Raw genomic sequence first — 23174 nt, forward strand, 5'->3', positions numbered from 1 at the left:
CGAGTAAAGTTTAGCGGTGGGGTTCCGAAGCCGCCAAGCATCCGCCAGGGACCAATGACGCATCCATGTGGTAAACCGTTTCGCCTGCGTTACAACGGGGGAAGAGGGGAGGGGCGGATGAGATCTGTCCAGGTTCACGTCTTGTACGCAATTATAATCGCCCCCCAGGAGCCATGGTGCCTGCGTGTATGCGCTTAAGGTATGGGAGAGCGCGTCCCAGAATTTGGATTGGTCGACATTTGGCCCATAGATACTGCCCAGCAAGATCGTCTGGCCGTCTAACCGGCCAAGCAACAATACATAACGACCCTCCGGATCTATTACGTGTGACAATTCCTGGAAGGGGACTCCCGGGCGCACCCATATGAGGGCACCACGCGCGAATGCAGAGTAAGTCGTGGCATAAAGGGTTCCCCGCCAACGCCTGCGCAGCTTTGTCACCTCCCCCGCCGCTAGGTGTGTCTCTTGCAGGAGTGCAATCTGTGCCTGGTGACGTTTGAGGTATGCGTAGACGGAGTACCGCTTGCGCGCTGTGTGCATGCCGCGCACGTTTAGTGTAAGGAATGTTATTCTACCAGCTTGCGCCATCAGGACATGTGCCTAGCGTGCGTCTCAGGACTGGTCCCCCGGGACCCCCAAGGGCCCCCCCAGTGCCAATCCCTCCATCCCACCCCCACGGATCCAGCGCAGCAGCATGACCTTTCATCGGCGCGCGGGCAGGGACACAGTGCAGAAGGGGTGTGTGTAAGGGGAAAGGGAAACAAGGGTGAGGCGAACATAACGTGCCCCAACACACGGGACCTATCGTCAAGCGCGACACGTCCAAACTAACTCCCATGTTGCAGGGGAGCATGAACCTATTAGGAAAGGGGGGGGTCGGCTGGCGTCTGTCCTGAGCTCTACAAGCGGGCTATGCGCAGGATCTATGGCTAGCCAGTGGGGGAAAAAGTGGGCACTTCAGGGGGGGAGAGAGTGCCCCGGGAAGCAGGGATAACGCCAGAGGCGCCGGGCTTGCAATTGCATGGGGCGGGGAGCATCACCTCGGGCCGCAGACGTGCGGCCCTCCGCACGGAGCCAGTCATATCAGGTCGTCCGCCGTCCGCGGGGTGACTGAGGGCAGGGCTCCCGAGTCCACCCCGGACTGTGTCGCCTCACTGTCCTCCTCTTCTTCTGACGTGAAAACGTGAGGAGCCCGCTCCAAGTCCGTTGCCGGGGAGGCCGGGCAGAGGCCCGCCGCCGCTTTGAGTGCCTGGCGCCGTTCCTGGACGATCTGCTCCAAGTCCGGTGACCCCAGAGTGCGTGCCGGCCCCCCGGGGGTACCAGGGCGGTGTCTCTTCCGTGAGCGCTGCCTCCTGCGTCCTCCCGCAGCTGCTCGTTGTTCGACAGGGCGCCCAGCCCTCTGGGCCCCGGTACAGTTCTGGTCTGCCCAGTCGTGCGCCTCCTCCGGCGCCGTGAAGAAGTGTGTGACACCGCCGTGGATAATCTTCAGACGGGCCGGGAAGAGGAGAGAGTACTGTACGTTTTCAGCTCGAAGGCGCCGTTTCACCTCCAGAAAGGATGCGCGTTGGCGTTGAACCGCCCGGGAGTAGTCGGGAAAGATCATGACGGTTTTATTCTCGATGCGTAGTGGGCCCGCCTGTCTGGCCGCTCGTAGTACCGCATCTCGGTCCCTGAAATGGAGGAACTTGGCCAGCATCGGGCGAGGTGGGGCCCCCGGCCGCAGCCGACGAGCTGGCACGCGATGCGCCCGCTCAACCGAGAAGTAGGCCGTGCGGTCGTCATCAGGGGTGAACGATTTCGTCCAGGTCTCGATGTACTCCACCGCATCGGCCCGTTCGATTCCTTCCGGCAGCCCAAGGACTCGGATGTTGCAGCGCCGAGACCGCCCCTCCAAGTCATCAACGCGTTCTTCCATGGTGGACATGCGACTCATCAAAGCTTGCATCGAGTCCCGGTGTGTGTCCACCATAGGTTGGATGTCAGCGACTGCTTTGGCGTTGTCTGCAACCCTATCGGCTAGCTTCCGGTGGTCATCTCGGAGGAGACTGACGTCCGTGGTTAAGGTGCCCAATTGTTGCTCCAATGAGAGTCGTGACTGTTCAATCGCCACCAGGACCTGATCCAGCTTGATCGACAAAGAGGGCTCTCCGCTTGATCCAGCCGCTGCCGGGGCCCCTCCACGTGCGACAGCCTGGACCCCTGACGCCGTCCCCGGGGCCGACTGCCCTGTCCTGGACTTGCCCATGGCGCCCACCCGGAGGGCCGCTGCAGGTGCAGGCCGATTGCAGTGTCCGAGCGAGATGTGGCCGCGGCCTGTACCGGACCCCCCGGCACTCCGCTTCTGCCTACCTCCAACTGTTAATACCTTCGGGCCGTGTCACTCGTGGGGCAAGCGGGGCCACGGAGGGCAGATCAATCGCCCGGGCGGTGGAGGCCCCCTTCCACGGCGTCGCAACCAGTCCCTTGTCTCCTGCGGCCAGTGCTCTGCGCCGCGTGTCCCCGGGCCAAATGTCGCCGCCGGGTCAGTGGGGCCCGGCAGTCCAGGCCCCTCTCGGTATCTCCGCCGCCGTCAGGGCGGGATCCGGGCAGCACCCTCGGGCCTCAGCAGATGGCGCGCACCTCCCTCGCCGATCTGCCCTCCAAGTCAGTAGGCCGGGGCGCCACTGGCCGCCATCTTAAGGCCAGGCAGGCACCACCGCAATCAGCACCCGAGGCCTCCCCGCATGGGTATCACCCCCCCGGGGAGGGGAGCGCCGCCGTAACACCGGACTGCCGCCGCGCGGGCCCACCTGAATCCCAGTCTCTCAGGCTCCGCAGCACGGCCGTCACCCGGTCCCTCTCTGGTCTCCACTCCGCCGCACTGGGTGACAGCGAAGGTAGTCCTCGTTGGTCGGCGTCTTCAATCTCCACACCCCCCGGGGATCACTCCTCTCAGCAGCGCCGTCCGCGCTCCGCGTCGCCAGCAATGTCTGCCACTCGGGGGGAGGGGGGGGGGACTCACGGGCAGCCCACCAGCACCTCCGCAGCTCCGGAGCCCGAAGTTCTCTGCAGCCCCGCCTCCGCTCCCGGCACTCTGCTCCGGTGATATGCAGCCGGGGAGCGGGATCGGTCAACGCCAATGCCCTGACCGCCGATCGTCAGTGACCGCGGCAGCACCAGGCGGGCGCCATTTTGTGGCCGGCGCCTCCGCACCCGTTCAGCACCCGCATCAAGGGTCCAGCGCCCGGGAGCCGCTCCGCTACCGGGTCTGCAGCGCTGGGTTCCCCGCTCCTCCGGACAGCCTCATGAAGTCATGTGGCGCCCCCAGGCTTGCTGAGAACGGGCGAGGGTAAAGCCCAATCCCGGAGCTCTAGCAGGACGCGTCCGTCGTGGCGGCCATCTTGGCCACGCCCCCTCAACAATGGTTTGATGATAATGTTTTTGTTTCATGCTAATATTTTTAACCAGACCCCATATGCCCCAATAGGGATATTTTCACCTTGTTAGGGCCTATAAAAAGTGATACAAGTGTGCCCGTATGGGAGCGAAGGTTTAAGGGAATTTGGGCAGTGGAGGGAGCATAGTATTGGACAGGACAAGTGGAAAGGTGTTTTTGAGAAGGATGACCACAACTGGTTGAGATGAAGGTGCGATGGGTGAGCAATTTAAAAAGAATAAAAATATTGAAGCTCAGTAATTATATAAACAGGCGAAACACAAAATTGTGCATTGGCTAGTAAATATTGATGCAGTTATCTAGAATATCTAAATCCCACATTTAAAAGCGAAGTGAGAGACAATCTCACAGGAAATCTAAAATGTAAAGCTAGATGTGGTATGTTTACAAGAGACCTATGAATGCTCAAGTGATAGACACAAAAGTCTGAGGTCTATGAGTTTAATCTGTGAGTCTCCTAGTCTGCACATGCATCTATAACAGGTGTTGTGATGATCATTCTCTGTAAGGATTTAACCTTAATCAAATCCATGGCTTGAAGGAGATCAATTGTGTAAAAGAAAAACCTCTCATGGTTGATTTGACCTCAGCTCCATCTATGCTCCTAATACTGGTGGTGCTCATTTTTTGTTTTCACTGACTTAATGGTCTAATTGGCTCAGAGGGATTAATCTCTTGTAGCTGGATACTTTCATATTATATTAGATGCCAAGCTAGATACCTCCGATCAACACCAGTCTGGATGTTCTCAAATGATAAAAGCATAAAGACTTACAGTTGTATGATAACACTGCTATCCTACTGCTAATACTTTTACCTTTTTTCCAAACCCAATTATCTTCATTCATGAATCAACTTTTTGGGGGAAGATTCCATATAATATTATCTCTTTATAATTTACAAAGAATCCAATAATTAACTGTTATCACCCATCCATTATGCATAAAAAGTTGGACCAAGGTTTGCTATATTCATGGATTCTTTCAAAAGCTCCCTTATTTTTATATATAATGTTGGCACTATCTTAGAGAAGAGGTACAAACATTTATTAAAATCAACATTGGTACTGCGTTACCAGTTATATTATTGGAATCGCTGATGGCATGCGCCAAACAGTCCTTCTCAACAGGTATTAGGAAAGCAGAAAAGCAAACGAGATGTATTTTTCTCAACAATTGACAGACATGCAAATGAAGATTGATGATACAAAAAAAGCACCATTAATACAATTCATTTGGCTAAAATTGCTAAATTGGTATTCACTATGAGAACCAAGATCTTTAAGCCGGGGGAAATCTGTGAATATTCTAGCTTTAATAGCTAAAAAGAAAAAGCTTCTGTTATTATATAGAAGATTAGGTATACAATGGCCTGGTGATTACCAGTATTTATAAATGTACTTTTTTCATTCTGTATTACACTCTGCAAGGATCAGTGCAAAACCTCATATAGCTGAGGGGAAATATATTACTATGTTTATTCTATTGGATTTACCAAAGGTCAACCCTGAAAGAATTCTAGCATTAGGTAATAGTGTCCCTTCTCAAGAAATTGTCAGGATTTATGAACCTCAGTTGTTTTACTGTCACTCAAATCATAAAGTTTCTGGATAAATGGAGGCATCTCATGGTTTTTAATGTAGGATGAGCTAATATCATCACCATGATAATTATTCCAAAAGTATTATTCCAAAATTATTATTAATACCAAGGGCTCCCGGTTTTATGGTATTTATTTTTTTGCCATTTCCGTCTGTATTTATCCATATTTATTTTTTGGGCTTTTTTTCTGTATTTATCCATATTTATTTTTGCCACAAGCAAAAGGCGACGCTACAGCTAGTATTTTTCCACATTTATTTACACCATACTGCCCCACTGAGAGAAACTCGCACTGCCTTCAGCACAACTCAATTGTGCTGCGACTAAATTCAAATTATGCACTAGACAACAGTAAAATGCTGTCTGAAAAAAAATGAATAACACCCTGGAAAAAGCAAACACTCATAGGGAATGCAAGAATAAGCAAAGCATGTGAACTGTAATCAGAAAAAAACATGGTTACCTTAACGGTTTTAAACTCATTATTCAGAAATCAGTAAGTGATTTTGCCTGAAAAGTTCAAGACATGGCTACAGGACCAGGAAGGGACCCCTTTCAATGTCCATTGCTTATATCCTTTCAAAATGTATGCTGTTTGGTTTAAAAAAGACCACATCCCCAAACACAGAGCCGCATTTTATAAGCTAAAATAATTAAAAAGTTGAAAACGATCATATTAAACGTTTCCACTCTACCCATCAACCAGGTATTGCAGTCCCTTTAGGAATGGCGCACTTACCCACCCTGGGAAAACATTGTTGTTCAAAGAAAGAAGATAAAAAGAAAGTAGCGCTTTCACTGGCAAACTCTGTAAAGTGGCGCTAATGTGTGTGGGTGTAAATAACAGTCTGACCTGTCTGCTGTCCACTCTGTATTGCTTTATTTAGGTATTTAACTATTTTTTCTCTCCATTCCGAGGTTTTTCTTTTCAATAGAAAACGGTCAGAAAATGAGGACATTTACAGCCAAAGTGTTCAGCCTTTTTTGGATCAATTTCACAGGGGAACAAATAAAGATAAGGAGAGGCAAGATAGAGTACCTTAAGAGCTGCCTCTTGAAATCAGCACGTAAGCAGGAGCGAGACAGAGACAGAAAGAGATGGAGGAATAAAGAGAGGAGGGCAGCCGCCAGAGGCAGATCAGGAGTAGTGGACACGGTCCTTGCCATGAAGGAAAAGAGACAGCGTTTATTTTTTCTCCGTTCTCTGCCCTTCCCAGAACGGCTGAGCCTTCCTGCAGCATAACAAAAGGCAGAGGGCGGGTAGCCTCTGACTCCAGGCAGGTCAAGTGCAGGGCCATTAGGTAGCGCTTTCGCGTGCTAATGGCCCTGTGATAACAGAAGGGAGAGGGGAAATTCCTTTGTCCCCTCGTCCCCCCACCCTTGTCCCCCGTGTCCCCCCCACTCCAAAATCTGGGGGGGATATATCCCCCGTGTCCCCCACACTTCCTACGCCCATGCCCAGAAGGAAAGGAGAAGAGCCTATGCAAAGGGGGCGGGAGGGGCAGGACTGGACATTTGAAACGCAAATGCACTTTATTTTCTTACCTTTCAGAAGCATGGCGCGCAATGGCAGAGAGAGAGGGTGATGCAAGAGTTGTGCACTGGCCTGGCAGGTTGCTGGCAGTGCGTACCTCCCCCCCCCCACGTTTGTGGCAGCCCGGGCTGAAACAGCTTACACACAGCCGCCCCGAGCACTTCACAGGTCTTTAAAAGACCATTCGCTTGTTAATGAGGCTTTGTTGGTTTTTCACCCCTTCTAGAGCCCCTGCATCGCCACTCCGACTATTGCTGGAAGAATTAGCACGTTACGCAATACTGCCCTGTCAGCTGAAACCCAGAGGCATCGGGTTTTTGCTTGCAGGAATCGGGAGGCGGGAGACTAGCGCGGCAACATTTACTCGTATTTTACCGTTTATAAATATAAATACAGACAAAAGAAATATCGATTTCCGTCTGTATTTATATGTATAAATCCGTAAATACGGAAAACCGGGAGCCCTAATTATACTCAATACCTGCATTAAAAACGTGATTCTGTGATCTTGAATTATATCTGGGGATAAGGAAAACCTTGAAGATCCAATTAATTTTTACCACAGCGTCATTTTAAGTGATGGAGATTGCTAGGGTGGCGATTTTATTCTTGGTTCATGTTGGGTAAATGTAAGATTCTGTTTGCTTTAAGTGTTTCTCCTCTTCGAAACTGAAAGATGTAAGTTCTTTTTTGAACTTGGAAACTAACATATTTCTTGTTGTTGGCTGGAACTAAGAGATATTTTGTGAACCCTGAAATTCACATAAATGTAATGATCTGGGGGCATATTGAACTACTTAGTATTTTAAATTGAAAGGTTTCAACGAATACTAACATAATTTAATTTACTTGAAGGTACATTCTTTAAACACTTTCAAATTATCATCAAAGTGTAATGTTAATAATAATAGTGGTATGAGTGGTTAAACTGGGTGCACGTTCAGATAAACTCTAGGATGGCAACTGCGGTAGATAATAGTGGTGACTAAAAAAGAGACCTAATGATATGGGAATTGAAGTTTTAGAAGGTATATAAGATGAAAAAAGGGGAAGGGGTTTAAATGAACATGTGAGTGTGTTTCTTTTGGCCAAAGGGACAGTTTCAATACTGGCAGAATGGTTGAAAGATAATACTACACAAACATTTACAACACATGCCTGTACCATGCAGCCATTACAACGCAATGTCTTTACCATGCACTGTTTTATTTCAACATGCACTTAAGTAGCTAAAAGATAAACTGTACACACATTTCAAAATAAATTTCAGTAGTTATGAAAGCCCTTGTTTTGTAATTCACTGTTATGATAACAAATATTTTATTAGGATTGTTAGAAATGGGGCTTCCGGTTGGCTAGGGTAGGTACCTAAGCCAAGCAGAACTCACCACTCTAATCACGGCAAGTCAGATACACACCAGGGATAACCTGTGCTCACCTTCTGGTAGCTTGATGCAGAGTAGGCAGGCTTTCCCTAAGAGGCAAGGTGTAAAGTATTTGTGCAACACCCACACAGTAAATCAATGACACCCTACAAAAAGACTTCACATAATATTAGGGAAATAGTAGATTTGTATATCAAATCAATAAGATCAAAATGATAACAAAATCAAGCAGTGCTTTACAGAGGACTGGGCTCGTACAAGAGCTATACAGTAATTCCCTCTGAGACTGTCCTTTAATCTCTTCCTGTTGTCAGAGTGTTGTTTAAAGGTCTTGGATAGAAAGGAATGTCACATTAATGAAGTATTCCCCAAATGCCCTGCTAAAGCAGGGACCAGCAGTCCAGACTGCGCGGACCCTGTAGTTACAGTACCTTGTGGCTGAAACCAGAGGCTGGGCCGTCGGCAGACACACTCACAGGGCCCACATTGCTGAGAAAAAGAGTTGGCACTTGCAAGACACAGGCCGGGCCAGGGTGAGTCAAAGGTTATGTCGGTGGACCTCACCCACAGGAACCGGTTTGTCGAAGGAGATGTCGCGCTGCCGGACGGCTAGAAGCTGCAGGCGGGGTTTCAAGACACTGTTGGTACTAGGGGCTCAGGCTGCTCCAACTTCATCAGTCCAGGGATGATGTCGGCGGACTCGCACATGGGCCCGAATCCTAGTGGCAGGCGAGACAGGGGCGGGATCCCCAAACAGAGCCTCTTCCCGTGTTTGGGTCAGGAGTACAATCCTGACAAAAAGTAAATCCCCCTCACAACTCAGAGCGCTGACCATTTGTTTGGGGTCCAACGGGTTTCAACAGTGCAACGCCTTGGATTTAGCTGCTCACAAGGTCTTTGTTGTGCCTGAGACTGTGGGGAAACACGGGTTCCAAACCAGCAAGCGATTGGAGACACTCTGGATGGTTCTTATGTTCTTTTGGCTGGGCAGAAGTCAGCAGGTAGCAGGGCAGCTCAAGGCAGCTCAGCACAGTAGGGCAGCAGTTCCTGGGAACAGTCAAGCCCAGAAGAGTTTCTTTCAGGTCCAGTAGTGTACTACTTTGCTAATGCCATGGTCATCACCCTTATACTTAGAAGTGCCTTTGATGTAGGGGTTAGTTCAAAAGGGCACCTTGGGAACGCACAGGCTCCCTCTAAATTCTGTCCTGTCTGCCATACTACCCTGGGAGGTGTGATCAATATCTTTAGTGTGGCCAGGACCCTGCCCCTTGAAATGCAAGGGTCAATTCAAATCCCACCTTAGCCTACCCATGTAGGGCCCCTCAGAGCCAGAGGTTTGCAGTTGCCCTTGAGTGCCCTTTATTTATGGCTGTCTCCGAGGCAAGCACAAATATAGCCGTCCCTCCAGCACCCAGATGTGGACTGGATACAGGCTGACAGGCACACAGAGTTTAGAGCAGAGAAATGCCCACTTCCTAGAAGGGGTATTTCTAAGATTATAAATGGCAAATCTACCTTTACCACAAGGGAGAGTTTGTCATTGTGAATCTAGTGACAGTAAACAGTATGAGACTGCTCCACTGTAAGCAGGCCTTGGCAAGCATATTTAAATGCCAAGTGAAATGACAGGGAGCAGCACGCTCAAGTCCTGCATGGCAGGCCTGAGACAGGTTTTAAAGGCTTCTTATGTGGGTGGCACAATCCGTGCTGCATGCCCACTAGTAGAATATGAAGTACAGGCCCTGAGTATGTTATACCACTGGACAAAGGACTTACAGGTAATTCAAAATAAGCCAATCAGAAATAAATAAATTACTAGCATGTTTAGGAAGAGCACATGCGCTTAGCACTGAATGGCAGTTGTAGGAGCTCAGAGTCCTAAGGACAACAAAAAGATACTGCAAAAAATAGTGAGGCAAAATACAAAACGTTGGTGGAAGATCACCCTAAGGTTGACCGGTCTAACAAGGATGAAAACAAATCAGAACACTTTACATGTTGATGTGCAAAATATAAATGTTTGTTGAAATTCCATTTCCACAGATTCTTCTTTATACACTATATAGTTTTATAAGTAAAACTGCATGTTAGTGGGAATGTTTTTGGCCATTTCAATGGAAAATGTGCTCTCTGTAAATGACAGTGCACTACCACCTCATGCTTTATTAATGTATTTAGTAAAAGTATTTTTTACAGATGAACTGAGAAATGTTCCTGTCCCTACCCTGAAGGCAATGCTATTAGTGAATTTACAGCCAGGTCAGGGGCCAAGTGTACCCTATACGTGGGCTAGAATCTTATTCTGCATGGAGCAAACATTTAGTCTAATAAATCACACCAACATTTTTTATTTTTTGTGCACAGCAGGAATGCTGAACTCACATATTTGAAGGTGTTTTCATATGTGATAATGAAGAAAAAAGTGGCTGTGCAAAATAAAATATTTGCCTAGCATCAGTAAGATTTTATATATATATATATACATACACACACAGACACACACACACACACACACACGCACGCGCACACACACACACACACATATACATATATATATATATTTATATATCACTGAAAAAAACATAGGTTTCAGGGACGTTATAGTTAGAAATTAGCATTTAAAAAACCATAGACATTCACTGAAAAAAAACATAGGTCTCCAGGGGCGCCGCCTGGTGCACTGCTGCTTGGGTGATGAAGTCCACTTGTGTCCTGAGGTCCTGAGGACACAAGAGAACCTCATCACCCCGCCAGCAGTACGCCAAGAGGCGCGTTTGCAGAGTAGAGTAAAAAGGGGCTTATCCTTGGACCACCTCTCCGCATTCCAGCTTTGTGTGGCACTTACTGGAGGTACCTGGTGGGCTAGTTGGCCCCCAGGGACCCTTAGTATTCAAGGGGACTTAATTCCCCAATTTAGAATGCGCCAGGGGGCGCTCTTGCAGAGTGCTGCAGGGAGGGGGCAGGGCCTCCGGCGAGATGCCGGCTTTTCTTTGTTTTGAATATTTGTAGAAGGGGGCTGTGTGGCCCCCCTTCTTATACTATTTTTCGGCCCTGGGGACCCCATCCCCCAGGGCTTGAGCATTTTAAAAAAAAAATGAGAAGGGGGCCGCGTGGCATCCCTTCCCTGGGCCGCTATTGGCCCCGGGGACCCTATCCCCCAGGGCCTGGCTAGCATTTTTAATACATTTTTTTGGAGAGAGGCCACGTGGCCCACCTCCTGAGGATTATAATGGACACTGGGACCTCATCCCCCGGGGCATTGCCTCGTTGTTTTTATTTTTTTTAATAAAATAGTATGGGAGGGGGGCAGCGTGGACCCCCTTCCCTTGGCCACTTCTTGCCCCGGTGACCCCATCCCCCTGGGCCTGGCCTCACCATTGGAGACTGTGGGGGGAGTCCCAAGACCCCCACGTTACCGCCGGCTCCCCGCCTTCTGTGGGAGCTGGCATTGTTTTTGCAGAAGGGGAGCTGCTGACATGCAGCTCCCCTTGTGCAAAACCAATCTGCTTTGGTTTTTGGAAGTGAGAGCAGGTTTCCTGCTCTCGCTTCCAAAAAGCAAAGCAGAGTTTGCTATGACAGGACGGGAGCCGTGCTCCGGCCTTGCCATAGCAAACATCAATGTCCCGGGGGTGGGCACCCCAGGACATTGCAGGAGCCGCCCCTGGGGGGGTGGCGGTCCCCAGGGCCATCAAGGGCTCCAGTAAGGGAGCTGCACAGCCCCCCTCCCTTCATTTCCATAGCCCCGGGGAGGTGGTGAACAGAATTACACCAAATTTTGGCATAAAGGTAGCTGTTGGTTCAGAAAGCACTCTTTTTGTTAAATGGTGTAAATCCATTCAGTAGTTCCTGAGAAATTTAAACATTTCTCAGATATACAAATATGGCCGCGGAGGATCCGCAAACCCTCCCGATCTTGAGCCTGTGATCTGAATGGCTTCCAACAGTTCCAACCAGGAAGTGTTGGCAGCCATCTTGTAACTCGGTTGAACCGAGTCACAAGAAAAAAGTGAAAAAAGGGTAATAATCAATTAAAGGGGCATGGTAGAAACACCCTGACCCACTAGGCCTGCTCAGGGGGTACCACAGGGACCTCCAGGGCCAGAAAAAGCATTTTTTTATAAACAATTTAGGCGAGAGTCGCGTTGGGTCTGCGAATCCCGCCGATTTGTTTTTGAAAAACGAAGCACGGTCTCTATCGGTTTGTTTAAGCCCCCAGGTGGGCCAGATCCCAGGGGCAATTACAAATAATGACGAGGTCCCAGGGCTATGTTTATTAAATACGGGGGACATGCTGGCCCCCAGCAGCCTCGGGAACCGCCACATCCTCTGGGGTTTAAAAAAAAAAGGCTTTGGGAGGCTCCTGCCCTCCCCATGTAGCCCTGGGGACCACCACCTCCCTGGTGCTTTAGTCATTAAATGCGGGGGCCACGGAGGCTTCCACAGCCCCGGGGACTGCCACCTCTCCGGGGCAATATTCATTAAATGCAGGTGGTCACGTGGCCCCCCACGGCCCTGGGGACCGCCACCTCCCTGGGGCTATCTTAAAAAATGAAGTGTGGGGGCTCCATCCTCCCACCCAGCCCCAGGGACCACCACCTTCCCGGGGCTATACAGCCCCCCACCCAGGCAACCCCTCTCCAGGAGCCCTCCATGACCCTGGGGACCACCAGGAATCCAGCAAAGTCCCTGGATGTCCACCCACGAGACATTGCAGATCGCTATGGCATGGCGGGAACACTGCTCCTGCCATGCCATAGCAAACACTGCTTCACTTCATGGAAGCGAGAGCATTGAAAATGCTCTTGCTTCCATGAAGCGAAGCAGAATTGCTTTTGGGCAGAGGTAGCTGCATATTAGCAGCTCCCTCTGCCCAAGAGCAATGTCGGCTCCCGCAGGAGGCAGGGAGCGAGCAGGGACCGTGGGGGCCTTGGGGATCCTCTTGCAGGTCCGAATGAGAGGCCACGCCCAGGGGGATGGGGTCCCTGGGGCCGAAAATAGCCTGGAAGGGGGGCCACTCAGCCCCCACCCTGTTTTTTAATTTATTTTTTTAATGGCCGGGCCCTGGGGGATGGGGTCTCCGGGGCTGAAATTGGCCAGGGGAGGGGGGCCGCATGGCCCCCCTCCTTTAAAATTCTTTTTAAAAAAATAGCCAAGCCCGGGGGGGTGGGGTCTCTGGGGCCCCCCTCTCTTAGAAAAAAACATATATATTGGCAAGCCTCGGGGATGAGGGGTGTTACCCCAAAACCGGTCCAGGATGCTTGTTTCCGGTCCAGGTAAGATCTGGTTTGGCAGTTCGAGCTGGACTGTTCCCATAAGGAACAGGGTCAAGACTGATTTGCATATGGTTGGGTCTGAACTGGGGTGGCGAAGTGAGCTAAAGAACCATGATGGATTCAGGCCAGGTCTGTGACTGGGGGTGAGTGTCTGAAAAGCTTCAGCGCTCCGTCCATCCTCTCCATGTGTTTGCTTTGTTTGCACGTTTATACCCAGACGTGGGCCCCTTGCTCACTTTGCCACTGGATTTAAACTAGCCTGGCTGATGAGGGGTGTTACCCAGAATCTGGTCCCAGGAAGCTTGTTTCCAGCCCAGGGAAGACCTGGCTTGGCAGTTCAGGATGGACTGTTCCCATAAGGAACAGGGTCAAGATTGATTTGCAGTTCCCTCTTATTTGTATAATGACAATTTGATACATGCTAAATTGCTTATATTTGCTTATACGTGTTGATTAATAAAAAAGAATTGTTACATTTTTTTTTTAAAAAGACTGATTTGCATATGACTGTCTCTGAACTGGTCTGAACTGGCGAAGTATGATGATGAATTCAACCCAGATCTGTGACTGGGGGTGAGTGATGCCATTTGAGATGACATCAGTGATGTCATCAGTGATGTCACTGACCATGTCATGAGTGATGTAATATGTGAGGTCATAAGCAGTGCATTGCGGGGGCGCGAGTTATAGTTACCTCAGCTAACTATAACAGCTGAATTTCTCTGGTTTTGTACAAGTAAAATGTAAGACTAACTATAACGCCCCTTTAACCTTTGTTTTTTTCCGTGAATATATTTTTCTGCATAATGTATGCGTCACTCTATGCCTGAAAGGGAATTGTTTTGAATTACACTGGGTGCTCCCTTGTGTCTGGGCAAAGCTATACCTCTCTGAAGAGCTCTGATGAGAGCGAAACACGTGTCTGGGGTTGCTTTTATTCATTTCTGGTTGGCTTGGATGGTATTTCACCAGTCCAAAGCTGTAATACTGTGCCTGGAGTGGTAAAAGGCTTGGGCCATTTTACAGCTCTGCAAGGATAGCACTGTGCTATTTCTATGCTTAAAAACTTTGCTGTAGAAATGGTAAAAGTCTTTGTCCCTTTCTATCTCGGCATGGATGGCACTGTGCTAATCCTACGCTTAAAGAATTTGATAGAAAAGCAGACATTTGAGGTGAGCAAATTTAGAGTGTCGCTGGTGTTGAGAGTGCTCTATACTGGAGCTGCTTTCCACCTAAACTTGAGAACTACCCAGAGTTATCTGCTCCTTTTTTAGTATATATTCATATATATATATATATATATATATATATATTCACTGAAAAAACCATAGGTTTCACACATGTTATAGTTAGCTGTACATTTTACTGATAAAAAACCAATGAAATTCCCCCGTTATAGTTACTGTAGGCAACTATAACTCACGCGACCGCAATCCTCTGCTGATGCTAATACTGTATTTAGACACTTATTTGCCCATGTCTTCTTCCATTAAATTTTAGCTATACATATATTACAAATATTTTTTTTTCATAAAGACACATATGTCATCAGCAGAGGATTACGGTCGCGTGAGTTATAGTTGCCTACAGTAACTATAACGGGGGAATTTCATTGGTTTTTTATCAGTAAAATGTACAGCTAACTATAACATGTGTGAAACCTATGTTTTTTTCAGTGAATTTGCAAGGTTTTTTAAATGCTAATTCCTAACTATAACGTGTGTGAAACCTATGGTTTTTTCAGTGAATTTGTACGGTTTTTTAAATGCTAACTTACTTTACGCCATTCGTGGCGTGCGCGCCCAGTTAACGCAGTTCGTTCCGTGCGCGCACGGTGCGCTTCGCGCACCGTGCGCGCACAGTGAGCTTCGCGCACCCACTTTACGCAGTTAGTGCCATGCACGCACGGTGGTCACGCGGTGCGCTGCGCGCACCGCGTGCCCACATTATGCGGGATGGGCCATGTACGCACGACGCGCTTCGCGCACCGTGCGCACATGGGGGACATATTATGCGCATCGTTGTGAAATGTTTTGTTTATTATTTTCATTTGTTTGATATGCCATGCACAAATGGTGCCCTTAGGGCACCATTTGCACTTGGGGTGGGGAGAGTGTGGATAATTTTTTATTTTTAATCCAATTTTTACCGTACGCGTACGGTAAGCGTAATCGGCGATTTTTGGAAAAAAAAAAAAAAAAATTTATGGCCTTGGGGGTTGTTTGGGGGCCCGTATATCACTGCTGGGTGAATATTATCTCAATAAACTGCCCCTTTACACATTTTTGGGCTTCATTTATGCTGCCCCACTCAGAGTGCGAGAGAGAAAATGGCGGCCGCCGCTTCCTGGTTTTGGCCGAATCGAATGTTTACTAAGATCTAAGAGCCAATCAGAATCGCGCTTGCGCACGTCACCGTACGTGCACGGTAAGCGCACCGTAAGCGCACCGTAAGCTGGCTCAGATATATATATTGATTTAAAGGCTATTTTCTCAGAATCTACTGAACAGATTTACACCAAACCTACAAAAGGCACTTCCTTGACCTGAGGACTACCTCTCTGCCAAATTTCAAGTAATTCTGTTCAGCCGTTCGGGCTGTAGCTGTGTCTAAAGGTCCTATGGAAAAATGCATGGGAAAAACGCGTTTTGGGACCCCCCTTTTATCTCAGCCCCCGCTTGACGAATCCCCCCGAGACTTTCAGGGTAGGAGCGGAGCGTAGCGCCCCACCTATTTTGAATAATTCGCCAGGATTCGTCGACCGGCGCAGAAGTTATTCAAAATAGAATGTTGCGGATTTCCTATGGAAACGTGGTCCTAACTATAACTACCTACTATTTTTTTATATAAAAATATATATATATATATATATATATATATATATATATATATATATATATATATATATATATATATATATATATATATATATATATATATATATATATTATCTACTGGCGGTTGCCAGTAGATAGTTATAGTTACAACCTAGTTCCCATAGGAAATCTCAAAATTCTATTTTGAATAACTTTGGCGCCGGTCGACGAATCCTCGCAAAATTTTCAAAACAAATGGGGCGCTCCGTTCAGCTCCTACCCTGAAAGTCTCGGGGTGATTCGTCAAGCAGGGGCCGAGAAAAAGGGGGGGTCCCAAAACGCGTTTTCCCCATGCATTTTTCCATAGGACCTTTAGTCGCAGCTACAGCCCGAACGGCTGAACAGAATTACGTGAAATTTGGCAGAGAGGTAGCCATAAGGTCAAGGAAGTGCCTTTTGCAGGTCTGGTGTAAATCTGTTCAGTATTTCCTGAGAAAATAGCATTTAAAAGCATATCAATATCTATACGCGCGCACCGTGCGCGCACTGTGCGCGCACCCTGCCGTGCGCAAGCGCAATTCTGATTGGTTGTTAGATGTCGGTAAACATTCGAATCGGTCTAAACCAGGAAGTGTCGGCCGCCATTTTGTCTCTCGCAGTCTGAGGGGGTGTAAAAAGAAGGTGGAGAACGTGAAAAGGGGGCAGAGTGGACAGTTCCTGACCCCCTAGCCTTGGTCAGGGGGTCACCGAAGGACCCCCAAGGGCGAAAAAACATTTTTTTTTTTTTTCAATCGCGAGGTGCGCGCACGGTGTACTTACGCCGAACCGTGGGTGCGCCCACAGCACGCGCACGGTGCGCGCACGGTGAAAAATCTGAAAAAAAAAATAATTAATAAATACATAACTTAGCATTTAAAAAACTGTACAAATTCACTGAAAAAACCATAGGTTTCACACACGTTATAGTTATGAATTAGCATTTAAAAAACCTTGCAAATTCACTTAAAAAACCATAGGTTTCACACATGTTATAGTTGGCTGGACATTTCACTCGTAAAAAACCAATGAAATTCCCCCGTTATAGTTAGTGCAGGCAACTATAACTCACGCGACCGCAATCCTCTGCTGATGACGTCAGATATTACATCACTGATGACATATGTGTCTTTATGAAAAATAAATATTTGTAATATATGTATAGCTAAAGATTAATGGAAGAAGACATGGGTAAATAAGTGTCTAAATACAGTGATGTAATATCTGACGTCATCAGCAGAGGATTGCGGTCGCGTGAGTTATAGTTGCCTGCACTAACTATAACGGGGGTATTTCATTGGTTTTTTACGAGTGAAATGTCCAGCTAACTATAACATGTGTGAAACTTATGGTTATTTAAGTGAATTTCCAAGGTTTTTTAAATGCTAATTCGTAACTATAACGTGTGTGAAACCTATGGTTTTTTCAGTGAATATATATATATTATCTACTGGCGGTCGCCAGTAGATAGTTATGGTTAGGACCGAGTTCCCATAGGAAATCTGAAAATTCTATTTTGAATAACTTTGGCGCCGGTTGACGAATCCTCGCGAAATTTTCAAAACTAATGGGGCGCTCCGCTCAGCTCCTACCCTGAAAGTCTCGGGGTGATTCGTCAAGCGGGGGCTGAGAAAAAAGGGGGTCCCAAAACTCATCATTCCTAAGAAAATTGGTTCCTTGGTGTCATCAACTTTTTTTTTACAACTTGCGCCCTAACCCTTTGGGACATATGTGAGGATGACCATGAGGTGAAATCGTTGTCAATTTTTGCAAAATGAATTTGTAAATCTTCTGAGAGCTTACCCTCTAGTCCTCTATTGATAAAGACACCGATATATTTCAAATTCAATGACATTCAAGGAAACCCATAATCCAGCGCCGCGGCTGTGATCCTAGTGAATGGAAGAATATCCCTCTCACTCCAATCTTATATCCAGAAAAGGACAAAAGATCTTCAATCAGTGGGACCGAACTAGTGATCAAAATTACCAGTTCTCTGAGAGTAATGAGGATGTCTCATGCATACAGTATAATCCTGCATGCCACAGTATCTTCTACACCCTTGATTGATTCGACCATCTTGTGCCCACTGTGAGGGATTCCAGAACAAGTAAGAAAGGAAAGGAGGAAAAATGGCATCACTGTTTCATTCCTTTGGAGGTAGAAAAGGGGTCAGACAGGAAACCCCAGCAGTCTGTTGTGACCAGTGGTTCAATGTACATCCACTTTACCAGGGGTGGCTAGCAACTATTGAAATCAGTGGGACGAAGCACGCCGTAAACTCACTGATATGTTGCCATTTCCGAAGAGGACAACGAGCAGGAAGGAAGGTGGTTTATTTCCTGCTTACGAATCCAACCAATCCTGGAGCTGCTAAAAGCAGCTCCAGGATTGATTGGAGCAGGCTAATCCAGTGCAACAGAGGCTGCGGCTCAGTGTCTGCAATCCCTCGGCTGTTTTTCAGCACTAGGATTGCAGGCGTTGAAGTGCCCATGACAGATTGTCCAGCTGTAGACAGCCAGCCAGCCAATCTGTCATGCACACTGAGCAGTCGTCCTGCAGTACGCAGGAATCTGTCTGCCCCAACCCGTCATCACGCTATTGACCATTTTATTATTTTGTGTAAAATTATTCTGTGTGTTGCCACTGCGCTGGCAGCGGGGGATGGTGGGGGAGGCGATGCTCCTTAACGGACAAGTGCAGCTGTACTTTACTCTTAAATGAAACCAGGCCAGATTCAGCTCTTTCTAAGGTCCTAAAGAGAGACCATAATTCAAAGTGGTAGTTCGTCAACAGGGTATTTGGGAAGTGCCCTGCCAATTGTGACTCACTGCATCATGCCCCTAGTCTCTACCCAGTCTGCTATTTTTTGCATTTTGCAGTGTACATGTAAACACAATGTTTGAGTTTTCATGAACACTGTATGTGCACTGATAAGTTTCCTCATCAGCCTCTCCAGACTCCTGATAAAAGATGAGGCGAGGAGTCGAGGGGTTGGGCAACGATCCATCTACAGTGTGCTGCTTAAGACACAGAACTCTGTAGGTGGATGCATGGACTGTGCATGGGCAAGAGAGAGGATATGATGTAACAGCTAGAGCAGCTGACTTTGAAGCTGGGGAACTGGGTTCGAGACTCAGCAGGAGGCTCAACATCCTGTGATTCTCAACAAATCCCTTAATCTCTTCGTGCCTCAAAATAAATGTGCCCTTGTGTAACAAGCATTTGCAATGCAATAGGTCTTGCATTCGTAGAAATGTTACCTATTGGTGTTGCAAATGTTAATTTTTTTTGTTTAAAAGTATGCCAGCAGCAGCATACATAATAAGTAAGAAATTCTATTTGAAGGAAAGGGTGCAGTACCACAGGCTGTGACTAGGTGTCTGGGACACCTAGTCACAGCCTGTGGGACTGCACCATTTCCTTAGGACATAATATAGGAATTCCATCACCATGAGGCTTAATAAACGAGCGCAAACCTTTTAATCTTTTGTAGCCTTTACAATAAAAAAATAAATTCCACTAAAGAATGAAAAATGCTCACACTCATTCCTTGAGCCACATAGTAATGGAATTCTTGTATTATGTCTTAAGGAAAGGGTGCAGTCCCACAGGCTGTTACTAGAGACGCCTAGTAACAGCCCGGTGGCACTGCACCCTTTCCTTAAGGCCTATTATATGAATTCCATTACCATGAGGCTTAAGGAACTAGCACAAGTTTTTTTTCCTTTTTGAAGTGGAATGTCTGTTCTTACCACAAAGGCTATATAAGCCTAAAGAAATGCACAGAAATGCTCATGCATGTTCCGAAAGCCTCGTGTAATGAAATTCCTATATAAGGTTTTAAGGAAAGGTTGCTGTACCACAGGCTGTTGATAGGTGTCGCTGGGGCACCTAGTAACAGCCTGTGGTACTGCACCCTTTCCTTAAGGCATATTATAGGAATGCCATTACCATGAGGCTTAAGAAATGAGCGCAAGCATTTTAATCTTTTGGAGCCTTTGTGAGAAAAAAAAAAATTCCATCAGTGAAGGGAACAAATTTCACGCTCGTTCCTTGAGCCAAATACTAATGGAATTCTTAGATTATGTCTTAAGGAAAGAGTGCAGTACCACAGGCTGTTACTAGGGACACCTAGTAACAGCCTGTGGTACTGCACCCTTAATTTAAGACATTTACATTCTATCACGCAGATGGATCGGGCTATGCTAATGAAGCTCACAAACAAGATCGCGCTATATGAGGAAACAGTGGCTTCAGGGGCTGGGCGAGAGAGCACCGGAATGAGGCTTCTCTCGGGTGAAACAGCCCTGGAAGGAAGAAGTACTAGTTACACAGGGCTGGCACAAGTAGCCGAGGATGATGCCGCACTGGAACAACGCTGCACTGTGTCTGGAGTGAATAAAAAACTGTGGCTGCGGCAAGGAGAAATATAAAAGTGGACTACAGTTATAAGCATGGCGGCCTGTGAACCAGGTGCCATGATGATAAGCGAAGTAGTCCCAAATCAAAACAGATGCAGCCCTGCAGTGTGACTACACTGTAGCTGGTCAGTGCTGCCTGCCTTGCAGCGGAAGTGACGTCTCAGAAGTCCCAGCCTATAGGCAGCTGGGAATGCAGAGCAACGCGGGAATGACCCAATGGCAAACAGGAGGAAGCAGCAGGCGGGATTAGACTCCATTTATCCATTACTCCAGGTCTTGCAGACAGCGCACTGTGTCTGGAGTGAATAAAAACTGTGGCTGCGGCAAAGAGAAATATAAAAGCAGACTACAGTTATAAGCATGGCGGCCTGTGAACCAGGTGCCATGATGATAAGCGAAGTAGTGCCAAAACAAAACTGATGCAACCCTGCAGTATCACTACACTGTAGGTGGTCAGTGCTGCCTGCCTTGCAGCGGAAGTGACGTCTCAGAAGTCCCAGCCTATAGGCAGCTGGGAATGCAGAGCAACGCGGGAACGACCCAATGGCAAACATACTCCATATATCCATTACTCCATGTCTTGCAGACAGCGCATGCGCGCTGCCTTGGCTCGACCTAATACAAATGGTGCTCTTGTAAAGCGCTCCAGTACCTTTGGGTCGAGTATGCACTGTAAGAAACTGCAACAAAAAAGTGCGTACGTTGGCTATGTCCCACCACACAGGCACAATCCATATTATTTAGCAGATCTACTATGGATGCTTTAGGAGGTGCAGTTTATCTCCTAAAATAAGATTATCAGGGTGCTAAACAATGTATTGCTGTAGTCAATGATGTTCAGAAGAGCAGGACAGGAGCCCGAGCCCTGTGACAGCTTCTGTCAGGGCTGTGGTTCCAGCCCTATCAAGAAGTTGGGAGAGGGGTTGATGTGGGTCGCCCCCGGGTAATCTTGGCCCTTCTCTAGTGTTTGTGCTCATTTGCAGTGCAGGAATCATGCCTTGCTGGTTCCTATATTCAGCTCCTAATTCCTGCTCTGCTGCGGCCATGGAGGAGACACCAACAGAGGAAGCAAGTTAAGTAAAAAAAATAATCTTACTCGTAGTTTCTCTGTGCATGTGTGAATGTGTGAGTGGGTGTGTGTGTCAGAATTTGTGCGGAATTGAGAGTAAATGAGATTGACAGAGGGTGGGAGAGTTTTTATCTGTGTGAGCGTGTTTGTTAGTGTCAGTGAGAATGATAGCAACTGAAAATTAGAGACCGAGAGTGAGCATGAGAGAGTGCACGGGAGTGAGGAAGAGTAAGTGAAAGTGAGTGCAATTAGTGACTGGGGGAGTGTGAGCGCGTTAGAATGAGTGACTGAGGGGAGTGAGTGTGGTGGATTGGGGAGGGCATTTATATATCAGAGGCATGGTTATCAATGGAGCAGCATATGCAGTTTCACAAGGGCCCAGAGGCCTCAGAGGACCACTGAACCCTGATTGTTATATGTTTTGAGTTTAAAAAAGTTTACTTGCAGGTATTTTTCTCAATATCAGATTTTTTTTCCAAAGCAATGTTTAGCTGAGTGTGATGTCTATTTAGAGTAAAGTGCTAACTAGTTGGTTTCGAAGGTTTAAATACTATCTCTTCACGATGACCTAACAGCATCTTAAAATGAAATGTGAAATGGTTGTCTCCTTTTTCGAAAAGGTACTGACCAAACCATTATAGTTCCATTTTTTGAAAGGTACAAAACATGTTACTAAGCTACTTTAAAATTTTATTGCGGGTGCTCTTTCTAGTTATACTTTTAATTCATTATTCAGTTGAACGCCTCTTACACACGCCAAAGCAACTATATTTCCGAGTGCACCCATTCCCCACTCTTGAACAACAACACACCGATGTGCTCTGTGTTTGAGCTTTGTACCATATTTTGATTTTCTTGTTATTTACGTGATGTTGTGTCATGAGGTGTGTGTCTCTCTCCACAGAATGTGAACTACAATTTTACAAAAAGCTACTTGGACCTGATTGTGACATACACATCTGTCTTCCTGCTGCTGTCCCGTATTGATGACAGAAAGGTTATCATTGGGATGTTCAACTGTGCTCATGAGATGCTTCACGGACATGGGTGAGGAATCTGCACCTGCACTTTTACTTGTCCATAATACTAAAACAAGATGGGTTTACTTGTCTCTAAAGGGTGGGAAATCCAAATGCCTGTGGCCAGTATCTATGGCTGTGACTGCTGGGGGCTGAATCACTCTGTGGGTGCAGCTACACTGCACACGTCATTGCCTTTGGTGGAGCAAGGAATGGTAAATGTGTGTGGATCCAGTCAGATGATGAATAGAGTAAGGTAGAACAGATGTAGCTCAAGCAAGCAGTGTAAATTAGTAATAGGTTCCCTTAAGGAATAAAAACTTACTGATGTCGGGAATTAATAGGAATTGTTGAAGACCAGTGATGAGATTTATATATTGCTTCATCCCCTGACACCTGGCCTTATGTTCCAATGGCCCAATCAATAGGAACTGCATTGTCACTATTAAACAAGTAAAGGAACTGTGTTTCACAGTCCTCCCACTAGCAAATGCTCTGATGAAAAAGTATGCAGTGAAAACTACACCGGGTTTAGCTAAAGAGTGGCCATGATTTTCTTTCTGGCACCTGGTCAACATTCA

The 23174-nt window shown here is 47.2% G+C and overlaps 1 protein-coding gene across 1 annotated transcript in view; it reads left to right on the plus strand.

Annotated features, from left to right (window-relative positions):
• The window catches only part of NCKAP1L (NCK associated protein 1 like), a 1693457-nt gene that overhangs the window by 145214 nt on the left and 1525069 nt on the right, over positions 1-23174 (plus strand). Inside the window, exon 5 of the mRNA XM_085654768.1 lies at positions 22479-22621. Within this exon, the coding sequence (XP_085510894.1) occupies positions 22479-22621 (143 nt within the window). The remainder of the gene's footprint in view (positions 1-22478; positions 22622-23174) is intronic.

Source organism: Triturus cristatus, chromosome 4_1, assembly GCF_964204655.1.
Source record: "Triturus cristatus chromosome 4_1, aTriCri1.1, whole genome shotgun sequence".
Classification (NCBI taxonomy): domain Eukaryota; kingdom Metazoa; phylum Chordata; class Amphibia; order Caudata; family Salamandridae; genus Triturus; species Triturus cristatus.